The 19,151-nt window shown below is 37.8% G+C and overlaps 1 protein-coding gene across 1 annotated transcript in view; it reads right to left on the minus strand.

Moving 5' to 3' along the window:
* Window positions 1-19,151, minus strand: part of MGAT4A (alpha-1,3-mannosyl-glycoprotein 4-beta-N-acetylglucosaminyltransferase A) — a 78,636-nt gene that overhangs the window by 20,396 nt on the left and 39,089 nt on the right. Inside the window, exons 6-12 of the mRNA XM_027674879.1 lie at window positions 13,582-13,628; window positions 12,858-12,971; window positions 12,172-12,247; window positions 10,694-10,808; window positions 2,039-2,169; window positions 1,354-1,461; window positions 766-959 (exon numbers count right to left, since the gene is read on the minus strand). Coding sequence (XP_027530680.1) covers window positions 766-959; window positions 1,354-1,461; window positions 2,039-2,169; window positions 10,694-10,808; window positions 12,172-12,247; window positions 12,858-12,971; window positions 13,582-13,628 — 785 coding nt within the window. The remainder of the gene's footprint in view (window positions 1-765; window positions 960-1,353; window positions 1,462-2,038; window positions 2,170-10,693; window positions 10,809-12,171; window positions 12,248-12,857; window positions 12,972-13,581; window positions 13,629-19,151) is intronic.

A 19,151-nucleotide genomic window follows, 5' to 3' on the forward strand; every position in this document is an offset into this window, starting at 1 on the left:
ATTAAATAAACCATTTATAAGTCTTGGACTACCATGTTGGCAAGACAGTAGCAGCAAAGCAGCAGATCAGTCTCAATAAAACTAAAGGATGACTAATCTCTACAGTGCAAACTCTATTATCCTTAATTAATCTAACTAATAGCTAAAGTCACCTTTAGTCCTCTAACAAATCACAGATATTTGTATTTTGAAGGCACACCCTCCCACCTTTTTTTTTTCAATTTTAATGTTTTTTAAATAGGTCAACTTGGAGTCTTAGCACGGTGACTTTTTTCCAAGCCCTAAAGCTACATCTAAAAAACATGACCCTCCAGAGCTCCCAGCTTTCAGGTCTGGGGACATCGTGATATGCTCCAGCAAGATTTCAGATCTGGACAACCAAGGGACTGAAGCCACAGGGCACAACATACTGTACCACATACCATGCTGTACAATTGCACTGTAATTAGAAGCAGACCAACCAAATACAAACAGAACCAAACTGGCTTCTTTTAAATTCTCTTATCAAGTGTCAGAGAAGCACTGGTTTTGCACTGCATTTATCAAAAAAGCTCCAGATTAAATGAAAAAAAAATTAAAAAGCAAGACAAAACTTACTGTAGTAAAAGATTTGGAGGGAAGACAGTAAGGATCATAGTTTCAGCTGAACTCCAAATGTCCTACGTCATTTCACTTTAGGTTATAATGACAGTCCCAAATTCTATCTTAAAACATTCTTGGCACAAGCAACTTTATATATGAGACCAAAGGCAAATAATTACTAACCTTTCTACATTGACTGGCTTGTCAAATTTAAAAAGAATATAATCTCCAGCAACTGGTGTGACAGCCCAGAAAAAATCTTCCCCTACGTAGGTTTTTTCTAGTGTATGCCCCTGGTAGACTTTTAAAGATGTCGAAACCTCTGCAGGTGGATTCACGTGGATTTTATGCAGTAATGGTTTCAGGAAGTCTTTATCCTAATTGAAAGACAGACAAACATCATGCTGGTCAGAAAACCTTGTTTATTATGTTCTTTTCCAAAGTGACTACACTTAAACATTTGCCTAAAATGGAAAACGAATGCATTACTCATTTTGGGTGCATCAGATCTCGTACAGATTAGTAAGATGAGCATGCCATAAAAGTAAAAAAATGAGAAAAAATATCCCCAACAAAAATCCACATTAGCTGAGACTAGCACTTCTTATACTCAATAGTAACCAGTTTACATCATATTGAATTCCAACTGGAGCAATATACACTGTGCTTGGAAATGCAAGACAACAAGAAAATGCCTGTTTTCTCAATCACCACAAAGTTTTTAATTTAATTGGCCTGCTGTGGAACGGAAGGGAAATATTGGCTACTAACTGTGAGTTTCTGGATCTTTCCTGCTAGAGAAGAGTGGAGGCCAACATGCTGGAAAAGAGAAGGCCTGAAGCGTATCCGTAGATTAGATTTCTGTCGATCACAATGTTTCTGAAACAGTGTGGGGAAAAGGGAAGGGTGGGATAAAAAAAGAATCACATTAGTAAAAACCAACACAAGGTAAGAACCTAGGCCTATTTATCCAGTTGTTCTTGTTTTCATTTTAGAAATCTACCAAGACTGATGTGCAAATATAACACTGTTCAAGGTTCTTGCACAGAACTTGTTTATTCAGTCTTTCAGCAAGGGTGCTACTTGAGAAACGAAGGACCAAAATCCAAAGTTTATTCCCCATTTGGAACCTTCTCGAAGACTGCTATTCAAGCAGTGACATTCTGCAGAGCCTCAGCAGTGGTTACACATATGAGTTTATTTTAGCACTGTTACACACAGAAATTAACTAAACTTTTGCTTTTCATCCTATTGCACTCATGTCCAAAATCGGAAGCAATAACAGTTATAAGCCTCTGAGAACTGTTCTTTTTGAGATAAAAATCTTGGCAGGAAGAAAGACTCCCAGAACATGCAGTAATGGTAACACACACTATGCTAGTTTCCAGCTCACAAAAACCAACTCATTCACCATCACAAAAACATTTTAAAAGTTTTATAATAAAAACAAACTTACAGCATCTTTCTCAGGGTTACACACTTTCACCCAGAGGATATGGTCCAGGAGCCAATCAATAGGTTTCTCCTTATAAAACATAAATATGAACTCTACAATAAGAGTGATATCTGGAGACTGGAACATTTTACCTGTGGTGACATTAAGAATAACTAGAGTTACTTTAGATTAGAGATAACATTGTCTTTTGAAATCAGTGAGACAACAGATGATAAATTTGTGCCAAGACAAGAAATGCTAGCAATGAACAACCTGAAATCTCAATGTTATTAAAAGTTCAATAACTGTCAACTAAACAAAACAACTATTAGAATAAGAACTTGTAATAGATCTTGGTGCTATCAAAATATTCAAGGTATTCTACAACACAGTCTCCTTAAGAATAGAAATTGTCAGTTTGCAAAAACAGAGAAAGAAGATTTATGGATTGGCATCTACTATTCCCCATGTCTTGTGTAAGCTTCAAGCATCTGAGATGAGGAGCTGTTGCAAATGTTATCTGCCCAGTCACACAATCTCAGCTTTTGTAGGTACAAAAAGTGGAGATGGAACACCTACCATTAACTTCAGATCCTTCTGTGCAGGAAATCAAAGGGAAAGAAGGAAACTACAGAACATATCCAGAGACAACACAACTCAATACAAGAGAGATAGCCCACAGCAACAGGAGTTTTTTTCGGAAGTGCACAGGCCATCAGCAGGACTTCTGGGTCATAGCACAGTGCCATTCTGGGAGGCACTATGCTAAAGGATTCTTGGGAACCCTGTAAACTGTGAGGCTTAAAGGAGGCCTTTGCAAAAGAAGGAAACTCACTGTTGATGAAGAAAGTCTATTTACTATCAACATGAACAACCACCTATGTGGTTGTGAAATACACTTCTCTGCTAGTACAGATGTCTGAAGAGAAAGGTGGCCAATACACTGGGCTATTGTGTTAAACTGAATGCAGCACTTAAAAAAAGGTGCCTTGTATGAAGACAACCAGGAGCAAAACAGACTGACGAGTGCTTGTACCAGGGACTGCACTCAAGCATTGAAACAGATTGCCAGGAGGCTTAAGTTGCTTAAGTCACCATCCCTGGAGGTATTTAAAAGATGTGTAGATGTGGCACTTGGGGACATGGTTAATTGGTGAATTTGGTAGTGCTGGGTTAACAGTTGGACTTGATGATCTCAGAGGTCTTTTCAACCAAAATGATTCCATGAATGCGTGCCAGCTAAAATTCCAAAGGCAGTTCCAGATTTAAAGTCAGATTCAGAAAACATCGCCAGGTTTGCAGATGAAGTCTGCCTCTACTTTGCCAGGCTACAATGGAGAAGGCAAGAAAGACATTGTGTGTCAATGAATCTCTCAGGAAGACACTGGCTGAAGTGATTCAGTTCTGCAGATGGTGCCTAGATGTGGGCAGTGCTAGACTAAACAGGGATGGGTTCTTGGGGCATGTGGGCATCAGTGGATCAGAGTCCAACAGAAGCTCTTCTCCTATGCACATCTTCTGTCTCTCCACATTTCGGAGTCCTGTACAACAGTACTCAGGTATGAGAAATGTTTTGGTGGTTTTTTCCACTTGTGAGGAGGCCTCCATAGGCTTTCTAAATAACAAGTTCCACAAGTGGTAGAGGTTCTAAAAGTTTCTCCTATTCTTAGAAAAAGCAGATGGAGTAGACATTAAGAACAGACTCCCCTCTCAGGTACCCAAACCACTTCCCACACTTATCAGAAAATGGGATTCTGTTCTCATCTACAAGAGGACAAAATTACCTGGAAAGGCCACTAAGGAGCCGTATAGGCTAGTCTGGATGACAAGCAAATAGGGAACAACATTTTATATGAAGCTTAAGAGCTGTCAGCAGTGTAGCACTCTACTTGAGTAGGTGGCTGAGTGGAAGTGAAGAAATGGTGCAAGCAGTCTACCTTACCAAGCCATTAAGGAGGATGTTTGCATTTACATGAACAGAAGAGAGGATATACCTGAAGTATCACCTTGAACCAGAACTACACAAAATTAAAAAGTTATCTAGGCTTTAGTGATTAGGAACATACATTTTCACTGTGACTGTACATGACTATCATTCAGAGCCAGACATTCAGTAACTTCTCTTTCTTTTAGGCCTCACTGAAATCTGTAATTCACAGAAGGCTAACATAAGGCAGCACAAGAAGCTGGGAGTTCAAATCTCTGTTGTAACAGGGATGGAACATTTCTCTACCGGAACGGGTGACTTATCCTGGCACATTATACAAAATATCAGAGTAGATATAGAATGACAGGTTGTTAGCTTATATGTATTAGCAACAACCTTAATTTTAAGGGAAAGTAAATTTGCAGCAGCCCCACTGTGTGTGTTCTGACACTACCAGGTATCAGACCCTTACAGGGTTTTCCTTAGAGAATGCCAGGATCTCGAATCGCAAGATCCTTCATCTTTTTAAAAAGGGAATAGATACTTAGAAGATCACCTAAAGAGCCTTGCCCTTTCCAGAAAACAAGTCTGATGCGATCTCATTTCTTTATGACTTGTGTGAAATTGGTTAAGAACATAACCAATGAAAGAATACTTATTATGGAATTCTGAGATGAGTTTGGAGGGGTCTGAGCGAGGCTACAACATGATGCAGTGCAACAAATATGGAGGAAGCATCTGACAAAAGTGCCAATTATTTCATATGTTGGAATGATGATTCATAAAGTGACACAGTGGGGTGGAAAAGTAAATGTGGTAAAACAATAAATGACCTGACACTGATAAATCAAAGTTGTCGCTTACAGAAACCTTTAATTTGGCTGTTTATAAAGCCAAAACATTGACATCACTTTTAAGTGGTTGTTGCAATGAGGTTCTCAAATAGGTATCTCCACTTGAAAATACACTGTAACTAAAATTTGAAGCTCCCACTACACAAGGGACAACTTCTACTAAACTAGGGAAAATTGCAAGGCTTTATTCTTAAAAGACCTAAGAAAGATGTTATGATTTTTATTAGTATTTTGTTACTATTTACACATTATATTGTCATATTGTTAAAAACATTATTTGTGGAAGTAAATATTTAAAAATGGGTAGGAAACAATCATATGATTTGTACAATGTTGTGCAAAACATTCATGCAGAATAACAGCTTTCAGCTTGTCACACATCCAACTAAACAGGCTCCCAATTTTCCTGGTGATTCATCTCTGCCTACTGCTTTCAACGGCATAGGGCAGGAGAAGAGAAAAATATGATAAACCCTAATCAAACACCAGCTGAAAAATGGGCCTAATCAGATGTTTTTGTGATGTTTATGGGACTGAAACCAAAATTTCTAGATAGCACCTGCTGAGGCAGTCTGTCAGTCACATCTGCTTCCATAGGAAGTAGACCTTCCCATGAGGTGTCAGAGATGCACAATACCCTGCAACTCAGAAGACAGAAACATCCCCACAGTAGTGCTCCAATCTCAATGCAAGCAGACTGAAGAGACAGTTTATCCTCTTCCAGGATCTATACACAGTCAGGCTGCTCTAGAATCCTTTTCTTCTTTGTCCCAAGGACAGAGCAAAAGAATTAGACTGACATTTTTTCCTTTGACTAGCTCATCTTCTGAAGAGTACAAGGATTACAGTCTTTAGTTGTCATCACTCACAGACCATGTAGCTTAAAACTGAGTGTTAAGGTACAGGATCCTTACCTACAATTAAATAAACTGAGAACAAAACTGAAGAGTAGGAATTTACTCTTTCCCCTAATTTAAGTTATCTTAATTTTATCTAAAATAGAAACAGGGTATCAACAAATTATTTACTTCCATAGGGCAAACTAGTCTAGGCCCAGAGACACCTTTCTCTAGGCCAGCACACTACTGTCCACCATGCAGTCAACCACCCTGGACTTCAGGAATAATCTAGCTGCCATGGTGATATCACAGGACACACCAGAAAAAAAACCCCAAAAACATAAAAAACCCCAAAAACCCACCACCAAACAACAACAACCCCCCCACACACACACAAAAAAAATCCAAACAAACCCTAGCCACTGATACATCCAACTACAACTAGTCAGAATAAACCAGTAAGCATCAGCACCAGCATCTTCAGTAGCCTCTCTGCATTACATTGCCCAGCACCATGGAAGTGTTCAACAGTGGAGACAAAGCCACCTCACATTAATTCCTAATGATCACTGGAGCGAAGATGAACAGGCAACACCCTGCCCCCAAGACGTGCCATTGTCTCCCTTCAGTAAACAAGGACAGACATCCACACGTTACTTTCTGAAATGCTGTCACCACCTTCCACACAGCCTGGTACAGCTTTGCCACAGTCCCTTATCCTTCTGCGTAACACTGCATCCCTCATCTGTCATTTCTGTCTCAAGACACCACCATCACAGTAGTTCTGCCATAGATCCATTTTTCCCCTTTTTTCTCCAGAACACACTTCCTACAGCAGCTTAAAAACAGAGCTCTTCAGTGAAGTCTCTGGCAAAACAAGTCTTCAAAACTCTGGAACCCTGACGGTCCACAGCTAGCCCCTGTGATAGAAAGTAGCCCAGTACAACTCCTACTTCACAGATCCAACACCCAAACCCCTTTGAATCCAAATAAGCCAAGTCCTTCCTTAGTCTCTTCTAAGCCATAGCCCAAGAACAAGCAGCAGCCTTTGCCAAGGTCCTTCAGTCTTGCAGCCTCCCATGCAGCAGCATGTGAGCCACAGAACCATTGAGATGCCATCCAAATCTAGGCTGCAGATTGCTCACTGGCCACCCCCAACACGTAGTCAAAGATCATCAAGCCAAAGAGACCTAAGCAAAAAACTGCAGTCAACATGCACTGCCTCAAACCAAAGACAACATGAAAGAATTGAAGCAACGGCTCATCCTGCTGTGTGTTTGTGCACTTGGTACAGTACATGGGAACACACATAAATCCAGGAGACTCTGCTGACAAAATTTCATAGGTTGCATATTCTGGATGCATACAACCTACCATTGGAAAGAAACTTCAAAATCCAAAAGAATTAAGACTCAAAGGCAAAATCTTGCTCCATAAACCCCTAGAGATATGCAAAATGTAGAAGACATTCTCCATATAATTTATTGATAAAAATGAGAGCCTGGAGTGGAAAAAAATAATTGTGGACTACTTTCTTCTATTTATTGAGCCCTGCCAAGACTTCTGTACATTTTTCAGTCCACTTAAATGCCATCCTTAGTGAACTATTCTGGCCCTCTCAGTATTCTTGGTAAGTACAAGACATACTTGAAATAAAGCACTTTGTTTGCTACAATTCTCTGAACTTCAAACATCTAAATCATTCATTTTCATTCTTCTGCATAAAAATAATTAAATACACTGAGTCTACACCAACAACAATTTATACCCACAAGCACATATTCTAACTATAGTTGATGTTTTCGATGCTTTCCCTGTTAATGATATGCAAATTACTGGCATTAAAACCAGAACTTCTTTGAAGTTATTTAAAGCTCAAATGTTTGACTTGATCTACTCTTCCCCAAACTTCAACTATGTGCACAGCTTGAGCAAAATTGTAATCAGAACAACTTAAAATAAACAGAACAACAGGCCTTAAAACATCAGGGCACAGTAAGAACTCAGAGGAACTATATAAGACAATGTAAAGGCTGATTTCAGACCATTCCATTAACTGTTTGTGACAGCTGGCATAGCAACAGTGCAGAGTATTGCAGTTCTTCTGGAAAACACTTCAGCTCTCAAGCAGTTGGAAGATAAATCAATATTTCTCATAAAAAGCTAGTAGGACTTTCCTACATTCTGTCACAGGGACCGCAGTGCAAACCGGAATCCAGAGGAGCAAAAGATGCATATTCTTCCACAGAGCTTCTTAGGGAAACATCATACATCTCACACATTATTTATTAGATACTTGACAGCACTTAAGACTATGCTCTCACTATTAAAAAAAAACAAAGGAAGCAACGTCTGCTCTGTGGCAGAGGTGACAGAATTCTGTAATCCTGCTGTCAGCCTAAATAGCTACATTTGCCACTTTCTCATGTAGCACTTGCATAAATTAAATTTTCAGGTCAGAAATACACCATGACAAAAAAAGTTTTACCTAGCAAACTTGCAAGCTGATCAAGGTTTCCAATAGCTTACAGTGAATCAGCCACACTTCTCTTTTTTAGAGATTATTTCAAAATCAGTCACATTTAGGCAACAGTTGCCCAGAGAAGTTGGGGATGCCCCATTCCTGCAAGTGTTCGAGGCCAGGCTGGATGGAGCTCTGAGCAACTTGGTCTAGTGAAAGGTGTCCCTGCCCACGGCAGATGGGTTGGAACTAGGTGATCTTTAAGGTCCCTTCCAACCCAGGCCATTCTATGAATTCGGTGCTTTAATTTCTCTCTTAGACATCTATGCATAAAACTCATCCCCAGTTACAAACTACTTTTGCCCTTCCCCATAGCTATGTGCATTACCAAATAACCATAGTATCAGTCTGCATCAAGATCCATAAAGAGAAATCAGAGATGAGGCAAATGTACATTACTTGCATAAAATTTCCATGCAATACATGGTTACAGCACACCAATGTGTCTCAAAGCCAAAAGTTTTAGTTGTTTTTATGAATGTTAATTTTTCTCTCAAAACTTAAAAGCAGGATAAGTAGCTAAATTGGGAGAAGAAAAAATCTAATTTAATTTTCTAGGTAGAAAAGCAACATTAAGATGCATAGCCATAGCTAAATGCATCTGAAATTCTACTGATATCATCTAATTAAAAAGAGGCAAACAAATATGACACAAGGAAAAAAAAAACAGAGATGCAAGCAGCAGGAGCTAATAACTAAATTTAACTACAGGTGTTTTCAGAGCCCACACTGACCACAAGTATATAGACAGTATAGAAAAACAAGATATTTTTAAACAGTTGTGTTTTTGATTAAGCCAAGTCTCAAGTATTAAGAACTATCTACCTACTCTTTCTGGCTTAGACACTGTGCCCTCTACCGTAGCACTGAGAACAGAAAGGGGTGTGAAATACACAAATATTAAGCAAGTGATCTGAAATACAACTGCATGGGGTAGACAGTGCATGTCCTAAACTGTTTGTTTTATGCACATTTTGATATGTTAGTCTTACCAAATGGCAATTTGTGACTGTGCTCTACTACCAAATCAAGCAAATGTAGAGTAACTGTAAATTACTTCTACAGCTCAGGAACAGAATTTTCCTTTGAAGTGCAATTAGGATTGGAGCTAAAATTCAAAATGTGGGTTTAGTTGGGGTTAGTGTTTAACCGTTCAAAAGTAGAAACAAAGTCTAATCAGATGCCAGTACTCAACCAGTCTTTGCTGACACAAACAGAATGTTGCATGGGGCTCCCCCACCCAAGAGACAAATCTATTTAGGGCAAAGGCTTTAGCAAATTATTTAAATTGTTTATACTAGGCAGTTTCATTTCCTATTTCCCCCACCTCTCAGGCCACAAAACCAGTCCCATAATTTATTCAGCAACAGTGCATCTCTGATGGTAGCCCAAGGCAACAAAGCACATTAGTTATGTGGTGGTCAGGTATATAAGGAGACTTTACTCTGCCCATTTCCTCTCCTCCTCTCCATTGTTTCTGTAGGTTCGACTGGAAGGCAGGTGTACAAAGTACCATTCTGTAGCCCAAAACAGCATGTATAAGAGATAATTACTCTTTTCCTTTCTACTCCAGGAGCCCCCGACACCCTGAAAATCAGGGAACTATTGCACACCTGATGCTGAGCTAGAAAGAGGATAGTATTTATTCACATAGTGCCAGCATTCTCAGTTCTCAGTATGACCATTATCAGTCACTGAGCTAAAAATGAAACTATTCTCTGGAAAGTAGATCCAAAGTAAAGAGAACAACAAGAATTTCTTGTATCTCCAGCTTATGGCTTTTAAACAGATCATGATACACCACTGCAGTAAAGAAATAACCTTTTTATTTGTAAAATCCCTTCAAAACTTCTCTTTCATTGCTTTCAAGTCTATTATCTCTCTATAAAACATGTTAGTGTAAGAGTGAAGAACCATAATGTAATTTCTACAGCACCATGGCAGTCAATCCACAACAACCTGAGATCCTGCATAACTTCTGTCCCTGTTACTCATTGCAAATGACAAATAGACTCCAGCCACATCTAGGAAGAAGCAGACTGTCATAACTTCTCCCTGATGAATTAAAAAGATGGAGATTTGCAACAAAGACCAACTGACGCCTGCTGATTCTTGGAAATTTTGGCACTAACACCAACGAAGTTATTTTAGGAGGAGTTAGTTCTATGTTTTTTTCTTTACTTCAGTCAGCTGTGTTTTAATGACATTTTTGTTTTAACAGTAGCTAAATTCAAAATAAGTCATGCCTTGCGGTTTGACTGTATTTTTACAAATTAATTAACTTTTCATTATAAAAATGCCCTCTTTCCCAACGGTTTGAATTTGCCTCAGTCATACAAAAGTATACAAAACAAATGAGGGGTCAAACCAACAACCCTAAGTTAAACCAGAGTTCCTAAAAAAAATCAATGAATTTCTACCTCTTGGTCTATTGTCAGTACAAAGAAGATAGCTTTGAAGTCAGATCACTATTCATTTACAGTCTGAGGACGAATGTGTTATTTCAAACATACATACAAGTGAACATTTTCTTACCAATGAAACCCAGCTGAGAAAATTCTAGAATCATCCAATCTTCAGAAGCAAGCTGAAGTGCAAAATTTTTTATTGTGCTGAAATAATTCTGCTTGACAACGATGTCATCTTCAAGCTAGAGGAAGGTAGCAGTGATATCAACATAAATAAAAAAAAAAGCCTCATCAAAGCCATAGGAAAAAGTACAGCTAGGAAATACTGATTTATCATATATTGTTAACACAGAGCCATAAATGTCTAATCCTAGCACTGGAATAACTGTTGTAGGGATCAGTCTGTCTCTTTGTGGAAAACCAATGCAGAATCCTTCTGCAGTAAGAATCCACAAACATATTTCGACTTCTTAGCTGAGAACATTGCTTTTCCACCTTCTTTCTTCAGAGAAAAATTATCCACGAAATAATGTCAGTCTAAGTGACATCTTCAGGAGAACAAGCAGAATATCTGTATTACTTGTACACAAACATGACTCTCTTTCCTCCCAAACCTAACAGCACTGAAAGATTTTCTCCTCTGAGACAAGAAGCTGAGACACTGTCCACAGAAGCGGGATTCATTTCACCTGGGTTTAACTGTCCAATAAAAGCACAGGTGCATAGTCTAAACTAACTACCTAGTCCAGGCAGCAGAACTGCCAACATGGGGTGCCACAATCCCTTTAATTCGTAAGTGCAGGCATTAAGGACCCTGCTTCTCCTGTCCTTTCTCCCAGTGCATTCATGCTCTCCCCCATGTGCTGGCATTAATATTCAGTATCAAACAAGACTGTCTCATGTCGTTGGCTGCATAGCTTCCAAGAGAGCTGAGACTCCAACAGCTCTGAGAGAGGAGTAAGCATAGCTTTATGAAAACTAGATGAGATCTGCGGGACTTTACACCCCAAGGACACAGTCACAAAATCTAAATAAAGATCATTAGTGCAGCTACTAAATCCACAATACCTGTAGGTAAGACTTCTACTTCAAAGCAGAAACACATGATAGAAACAATTCAGAGCTAAATTAAAGAAGAACTGCTTAACTCTGTTCTTGGAAACCTCTTTAAAAAAGAAAAAAGAAAATGTGTTTATACTCAGTCACATTAAAGTGACACTGCACTTGCCTTCAAAAGAAAGTAAAAAATGGATTTTTGCTTGATTTCCACTAAAAACTATGCTGGCATTTTTTTGCCTAGGCAACTCAACAATAATTCATTTGGGGGACAAGGAAAAAAGAGTAGTTAATCTGTTTGGATTCCTTCACTTTTTTTGCTAAGCATCTTAAATCACATAGGACAAATTACTTTTTCCTTCAGAGACAGTGACACAGTGTCCTTCTCAAATTACTTCCTCATACACCATAACCACCATACTTAATGCCCTCCTTAAACTATGGGATCAAGTTATCTCTGTTCTGTGTAGCTCTTTCCGATGTGTCCAAGAGCATAATTTCTGGAAACTCATTTTAAAACTTCTCTCAAAATAAAGAAAAGAAATTTACCTGAATGTAATAAACTCCCTTCTTCTGGGCATACATCATAAGAAAACAATAATCCAAGTTTTGTTTTGTTCTCCATCTGAAATTAAATCAAAAGCTTAAGGTTTCTGAAAAAAGGTTTTCAATACACACTGGCAATATAAAGTAAATCTCACTATGAAGAACAAGGCATATTAGTGAAATGTTAGGACAGCTGCTTTTGGCATTGTTCCCTCAGGAAATCCTCTGCCTGAAAAAAGGAACAAAGCTTTCACCTTATGCTTTAATACAGATATAAAACTGGTTCAATTTGAATCTGATTTTTTGAAAGCTACCTGGCATTTCACTAAAAACACATGTGCATTTTAATTGGCAACTTAGCAGGAACTACTGGGTTTTACTGAAGTATTTCAGGAAGAAAAACAGTAAACAGAAGAGTCTTCGTACAGGAATAAAAATACATCAAATCTCAGTTCTCCTCCCAAAATTTAACACTAAATTAATACATCCAAGCATAGGCTCTGATCACGCACAAAACAACACAATCAGCTGGAATGAGATGGATTCACAGAGCACTTTTAGCATCCCCACACTTGCAAGAATTACAGTAAGAAAACATTTCAAGAATTCACATCCCACTTGCCATTTTATAAACAATGAAAGTGTGGGTGTGGGAGGAGATGGGAAAAGATGTGGAGGACTAAACTTACCTTACTCTCTCTTTTGAGTCTCCAAATGTCTCTTTCAAGTTTGTCAAGTCAGGATAGTAAGATGCAGGAGGGGCTATTACTTCCACCAAGCCAGAATTGATCTCTGTAGAAAACCTGTCAATAGAAACATTCTAAAGTCACCTGAGAGATTCTGAGTTCTGTAGACATCCTGCTTGCTTTCTGTTGGTATACTTATTGTGTCTGGTTACAAAAATGACTTATTCAAACAAGGCATGTAAAACAGAAGCAGTATATAAAACAGTACTGTTTTCGTCAGCATCTCCTTCAGAGCAATATCACCTCTCACCAATCAGAATCAAACTACATTCTAAGCATTTCTTTTGCCTTTCTTTGTTCACTACCTAGTGATTTTTTTTCTATAGTTCTCTTTAAACATATGGAATACAAGGCCTTAACACAATATCGCAAATTTCCATTAATGTTAAAACAAAATAAACATAACATAAACATAAATCTGTTTATGCTGCACCAAATAATTTAATACTACTTATTGTTCTACAATTTAACTGACTGAATCACTGCCTCTTAATTTGTCATCTATTACTTTTTTGTTCAAAAGTCCAAAGCCCCCAAAAACAAAAAGGCATAATCTCTTATTTCTAGAGGGTTTTTTTTTTAATTACTTATCACAACCTGATTAAGGAAAAATCAAAAAGCAAACCCACCAATAAGCTAAGAACCCCCCCATAAAACTACAACTTACTCTTTTTCCAGGCTTGCAACAACACTGTTAACATAATCAAGATCAGTCTGGAAAAAAAACAAACATAAAAAATGAATAGAACGCTTAACAGTTCTGGAGGTACATTTCAAAAGAGCGAAGTGTAAACACTGCAGGTAGATGTCCTTGAAAATCTCTTTCAGTGTGTAAGCTATTGGAGTAATGCAAGAACACATCACAAATGTAACTAAGCCATATCTAATATGAGAAGAAGCTTTTATTTTTGTAAAGAGAGGGGAATAATATTTACCTCATATCTGCACTTAACAGACAATTGTTGGTATTTTCTTGCTACCTCTCATGCACTTTATGATGAAATCATCACTGAGTGTTTCTGTATTCAACCTGACTGTACACATGCATTCCAGGAAAAGAGTTCGTAATTCGTGTGACTGAAAACCCTGACCTTTGTTACACTTATTAATGATTTGACGTACTATTTATGTTTTTGAAAAGAAAATTTAGTCTATAAATCAACCCAGATTCTGGTGGCTCATGAGGATTCTGGAGAAAGAGCTGCCTTTGAAATGCTAGAAACAAAGAACAGTTCATACTTTTTCTGATGAATTTGTATTGCAGAGTATCATTAAAGGATTATACACAAAGAATAAATCCCTCTCAAGCATTTCTATAGAATTGTTAATCTTGTTTGATAAAGGTGCTTATCCCTCGATCTTAAAAATCACCATTTTTTTATTTTTAAAGATTAGTTTTACGAAATCCAACATAATGCCAATGACGCACACTTTTCAAAAAGGACAACAACAACAGTGGGTTTCTTTCAAAAGCAGGTTCTAAATACCACAAGAATATGTGAATAAAAAGTATTTGTCATAATATTTTCATATGTATTTTCTTCATAAGTGCTACGCCTAGTGCTGGACAGAAGTTCTAACCAGCAGATAAGGTATTCACAACTTAAAACTCATCTTGCAGTGAATTCCATACAAGGAGACTCGCAAGTCCATATGGACATTGACAATCACTACGCGTTTAAAATACATATATGAATTGTTCATGCACACTTAATTAACAGAATGGAGGTAAAGACATAACTTTTTCTCGTTTGTACAACACTTGCAAATCAGTGACCTACTGACTACCTAAAAATAATTTTAGTATATCCATCTTTAACTGAAGCATTTCTTTTTCTCTCTTTTCAAAACCTTTTAAAGACTAGAAATACAGAAATTGCAGTTCAGTCATCATATGAAAAAGACAAAAATTTGCATTTGCAGTTGGCATGCCACCAGTCCAGTATTAATAACTCCACTATTTGTAAAACAGTCTATACTGTAATCGCATGGAAAAATATAGGATTTATATATAAATATATCTACCTACACACACGCAGCAGAAACACAGCTAGTTTCTATACAGTATTCCAAAAATTAAAATAAATGCCAAACTTCATCCCAACTGGAGTCATATATTTGATCACAAGCCTGTGCCTTAGTGCAAGTCTCCTTAGAGTGAACATAGCTTTGATCTGTTTTGTAGACTACCATAAAGCCTTGCTACTACTTTTAAAACCTTACACACTTATACAGAAAGCATCACAGTCAGGACAAAAAAAAGTCTGGAATAGGAGGTTTTTTTCCTAATTTCCACTATTTGTCTGTGTCCTTCACACAAAAGGTTGGCAGTTTCCCAGTCAGAGCTGCAATCACAATAGGGTCACATTAAAAAGGTGAAGCTTGTAGTCTTCCAATCTCATACTGTAATCTGGGTTGCTGTCACACAAAGTCAAGAAGGTCTGGTCTTGTTCAGCTGCTCTGAACACAAGACACAGCAAATACAACTGCTGGTTTACTAGGTAACCTTTCCTTCTGAATCAACAATCACAGCACCACTGTAGTGCAAAAGGAGATGCCACTTTTAGAATGAACAAGAACATGCAGAATAGAAGAGTTGATGCTATTTTTCACATGATCAAATGCATTAAAAACTTAGTATTCTGCCATCATTTCTAAATAAGCATTTGTATTTATATCTACCAGTAGCATCTGAGATTCAGAACCAGGACTTCAGCACAAAACTCCTCCCCTCAGGACAGCAGGTTGACTGTCCTCTTTCCACATCAGAACTTTGCCCAGTCTAACACTAAATAGAATCTTTGCCAACACCCTTTTGCTGTAGACATGTTCCAGGAAAGTGGCACTTCAAAATTAATTCACACAACATCATAAAATATGTATGAAAATATGCAATAAACTTGATCAATCGGTGACTATACGCAAGGCAGGAGTTAGGTAGATAGAAGACTTTGCAGGGTAGCAATGGAAGGAAATCTGGAATAGCTAGATTAAATCTAAGGATCTTTCAAGCAGTATCAATAAATTCAGTTAGTAACTTAAAAGCAACAGAAAAAAATGTATTATTGACCAAAATCTAATTCCCCTTTTCGAGGAAGAAAGTATTTACTGCCTTGACAAAATAAGACATAAGGTCCTCTTTATCAACCTGCAGGACATAAGACTGCTTGTCTTTAAGAACCTTAAACAGGACAAGATAAACCCAAATTAATACAAAGAAGCCACCTTTGAAAGACAATGTGTAACTGTTCTTTAGGCTTCCAGTGAATATCATCTGGTATATACTAGGCCAACTTTATAACAGATATGATGAAAAAATCTGTTTCATGGTATCAGTGCTGCTTTTAACTATTGAAAGGAAATGTCACTGGTGACCCCACCCATAGCAGTGCAACACCTAAGACTACAGTTATGAATGTTTTTATCTACCAAATCTGAAGGCACTATCAAAACTGTAATTTTTTCTTAGTAAAACTCTTAAGGTTGAAGATTAAATAATCTCTAGGAGTTTCAGACCCATGACAAAAAAGCATAAATGAACATTTTAAGAACAAATCCCTTTAAAGCAACTAAATTAAATTAAAGCAAAATTGTGTTAGTCCCCAACCAAAGAGTTAACACTGTCAGCCAAAAGAATCTATGAATCACACAAAGCATTACAAACAAGTTTGTCCTGGTGAGTGAATCTCTGGGAATTTCATAATGAAATAAGCATGGGTGGTCATTTCAGTATCAGCAGTTCAAATCTTTTGGCCTGTTCTTTCTTCCAAGGCATACTGATCTCCAAGAGATGCAATAACACTTGCAGTGAGACATCTTCCTTGAACTGTTCATAAAGAACAAAGACTGATCCACATCATCACCTTGCTTCCAGCAGAGACAGCCATGAATAGATACACAGCAAAAAGTAAGAACAGGACAAGCATACACAACATCTGCTTCTGCTATCATCCATGCTGCAACTACCTTCAGGTTACTTCTGAGACAGATGTGATTTTATGTATTTAATATTCCTCAGTAGACTCATCTTCAAGATACCTCGTTAGCATCCTCTTGAGCCCATCTAAACTTTCAGCAAGAAAAGAAGATTTTAGCTTAAGAGATCTGTGGAGTTTCATAAGCTTGTGAACATGGCTATATCTAAGGCTTAACTCCTCATATCAGCAATTTTGATAAGAAATGCATATATTGATGCTTTGATGAACCTCTCAAAAAAAAGCCTCAGAATCTGTTGTGGAACACACTAAAGTTTCAGACTGTCAGTGAAATAAGTTTTAAAATTTCGTCAGCTTTTGTAAAATACTGTACTACAGTTCTCTAAAGTACTTTTCTCTAGTGTGAGGTTGTGCTTCAAGTTTGCAATTATTCTAGCATTTATCTGAACAAACATTGTTATTCATAACAAACACAGAGAGAACAGAGCAGCAGTGAACTTTCCAATCTTTTTTATTGATTTTTATGAGTGTGTGCACAGCAAAGCAGCAGAATATATTAGCTAGCAGACAAAACAAGAGGTTAGAAAGTTCTGATTAACAGATAGCCAAGTGTCATACAAACTCAAGATTTCTAGTTTTAAGAATAAACCCTTTCATACTGTTAAATCCTTACTTCATACCTTGAAGAATGACAGAGGGTGGACTGTTTCTCAAAACATAGGGAAACCCGCGGCACTAAAGACCAACAGTTTATTTACTGTCCTAAGTGGCAGATGCATAGGAAAAAAAAAAGGTGCAATCATAGAATATCTCAAGTTAGAAAGGACCCACAAGGATTGTCAAGACCAATGCCACTTGCAGGACTACCTGAAACTAAACAATATGACTAAGGGCATAGTCCAGACACCTCTTCAACTCTGACAGTGCCATGACCGCTTCCATGGGAAGCTTGTTCCCATGACTGACCACTCTCTCAGTGCAGAAAATTTTCTTAATGTCCAGTCTGAACTTCCCCTAATGCAGCTTTATACCATTTCCATGTGTCCTGTCATTGGTCACCAGAGAGAAGAGATCAGCACCTCCCCCTCTGCCGCCCCCTCAAGGAAGTTGTAGAATGTGATGTCACCCCTCAGTCTTCTCTTTTAAGTTTAACAAACCAAGTGACCTCAGCAGCTCCTCCTAAGTCTTGTGCCTGAGCCTTTCACCATCTTGGTAGTTTATCTAGGCTGTTAGATTATCCAGATCTTAATTCTTAAATGAAATCTACCAGAAGTAAATCTTAACTTATTCAAGACCACCTTTCAAAAAAAGGGAAAAAAAATCCCTGGGAAATAACCATTGTGAGGTCATTTCACTGCTTACTAATTACTACAATTTTATTTGATCTTTCATCATCCCTGTAGAACAGGGGCAGGATAATTTTACCATGTATTTCAAATAATAACAAACAATGCGAAATTACAGTCCTCAGAAAAGGCAAAGAAAATGCATATTTGCCTTTGAAATAGTGAAAGTACATATGAATATATTTACCCATATACAAGGCACTAAAACTTACATAGGAAAAAACAGCCACTAAAGTGGCATTTGCACCTATTTTGGGATACTTATTCAGTGAAAAAAAAGCCCTTAGGAATAGAAGTGCAGCAGTGGCTTCCAGTGGTTGCAGTAGCATAGGGATATAAATAAAGCCTGTGGAAAAAGGTAATAATATCTTTTAGAGTTCAACAAATGCAGCTGGAAAAAAATTATTTTCAGGAATATAGTGTCTGCTTTCAAATCTGAAGCAGTGAGTTCAAGTTAAATACAGGGAACATGAGAACAAGATGCAAAGCAAAAAACAGGAATGAGAATACTGTCATAACATAGACATCTAATATTACATAAGCAAAATGTAGCCCGTGTCCTACATGAGCTAATGACTTCATCCCTCCCTTATTGAAAGCCCCCACTCTACCACATAGGCAAGAAATATCTTTCTCTCTCTAGTAATTTCTGTGATTAACCCAATTCAGTCCAGGACAGGGTTTCACAGTGCAAAAGCCTTTGGTAGCAATAGCAGGAATACAAATATACTCTGGTTTCTCCCTGCCCTTGTGCCCTGCATGTCAGCTCCTCAATCATGAGGGCTGCGGATTGTGCTGTGAAACACAACACCACATCAGAGAACAAGTTTAGCTCTTAAGAAGGCCAGAAGAGTAAAAAACATCAAAAGGCAATTCAAAACAGGACATTCAGATGCAAGTTATGATAGTGTCGTACAGCCTCCTACTAGTTCTGTGCATATTGCAGATGAAGCCTG

This window comes from Neopelma chrysocephalum, unplaced genomic scaffold, assembly GCF_003984885.1.
Source record: "Neopelma chrysocephalum unplaced genomic scaffold, ASM398488v2 Primary Assembly neopelma1_25, whole genome shotgun sequence".
NCBI lineage: Eukaryota > Metazoa > Chordata > Aves > Passeriformes > Pipridae > Neopelma > Neopelma chrysocephalum.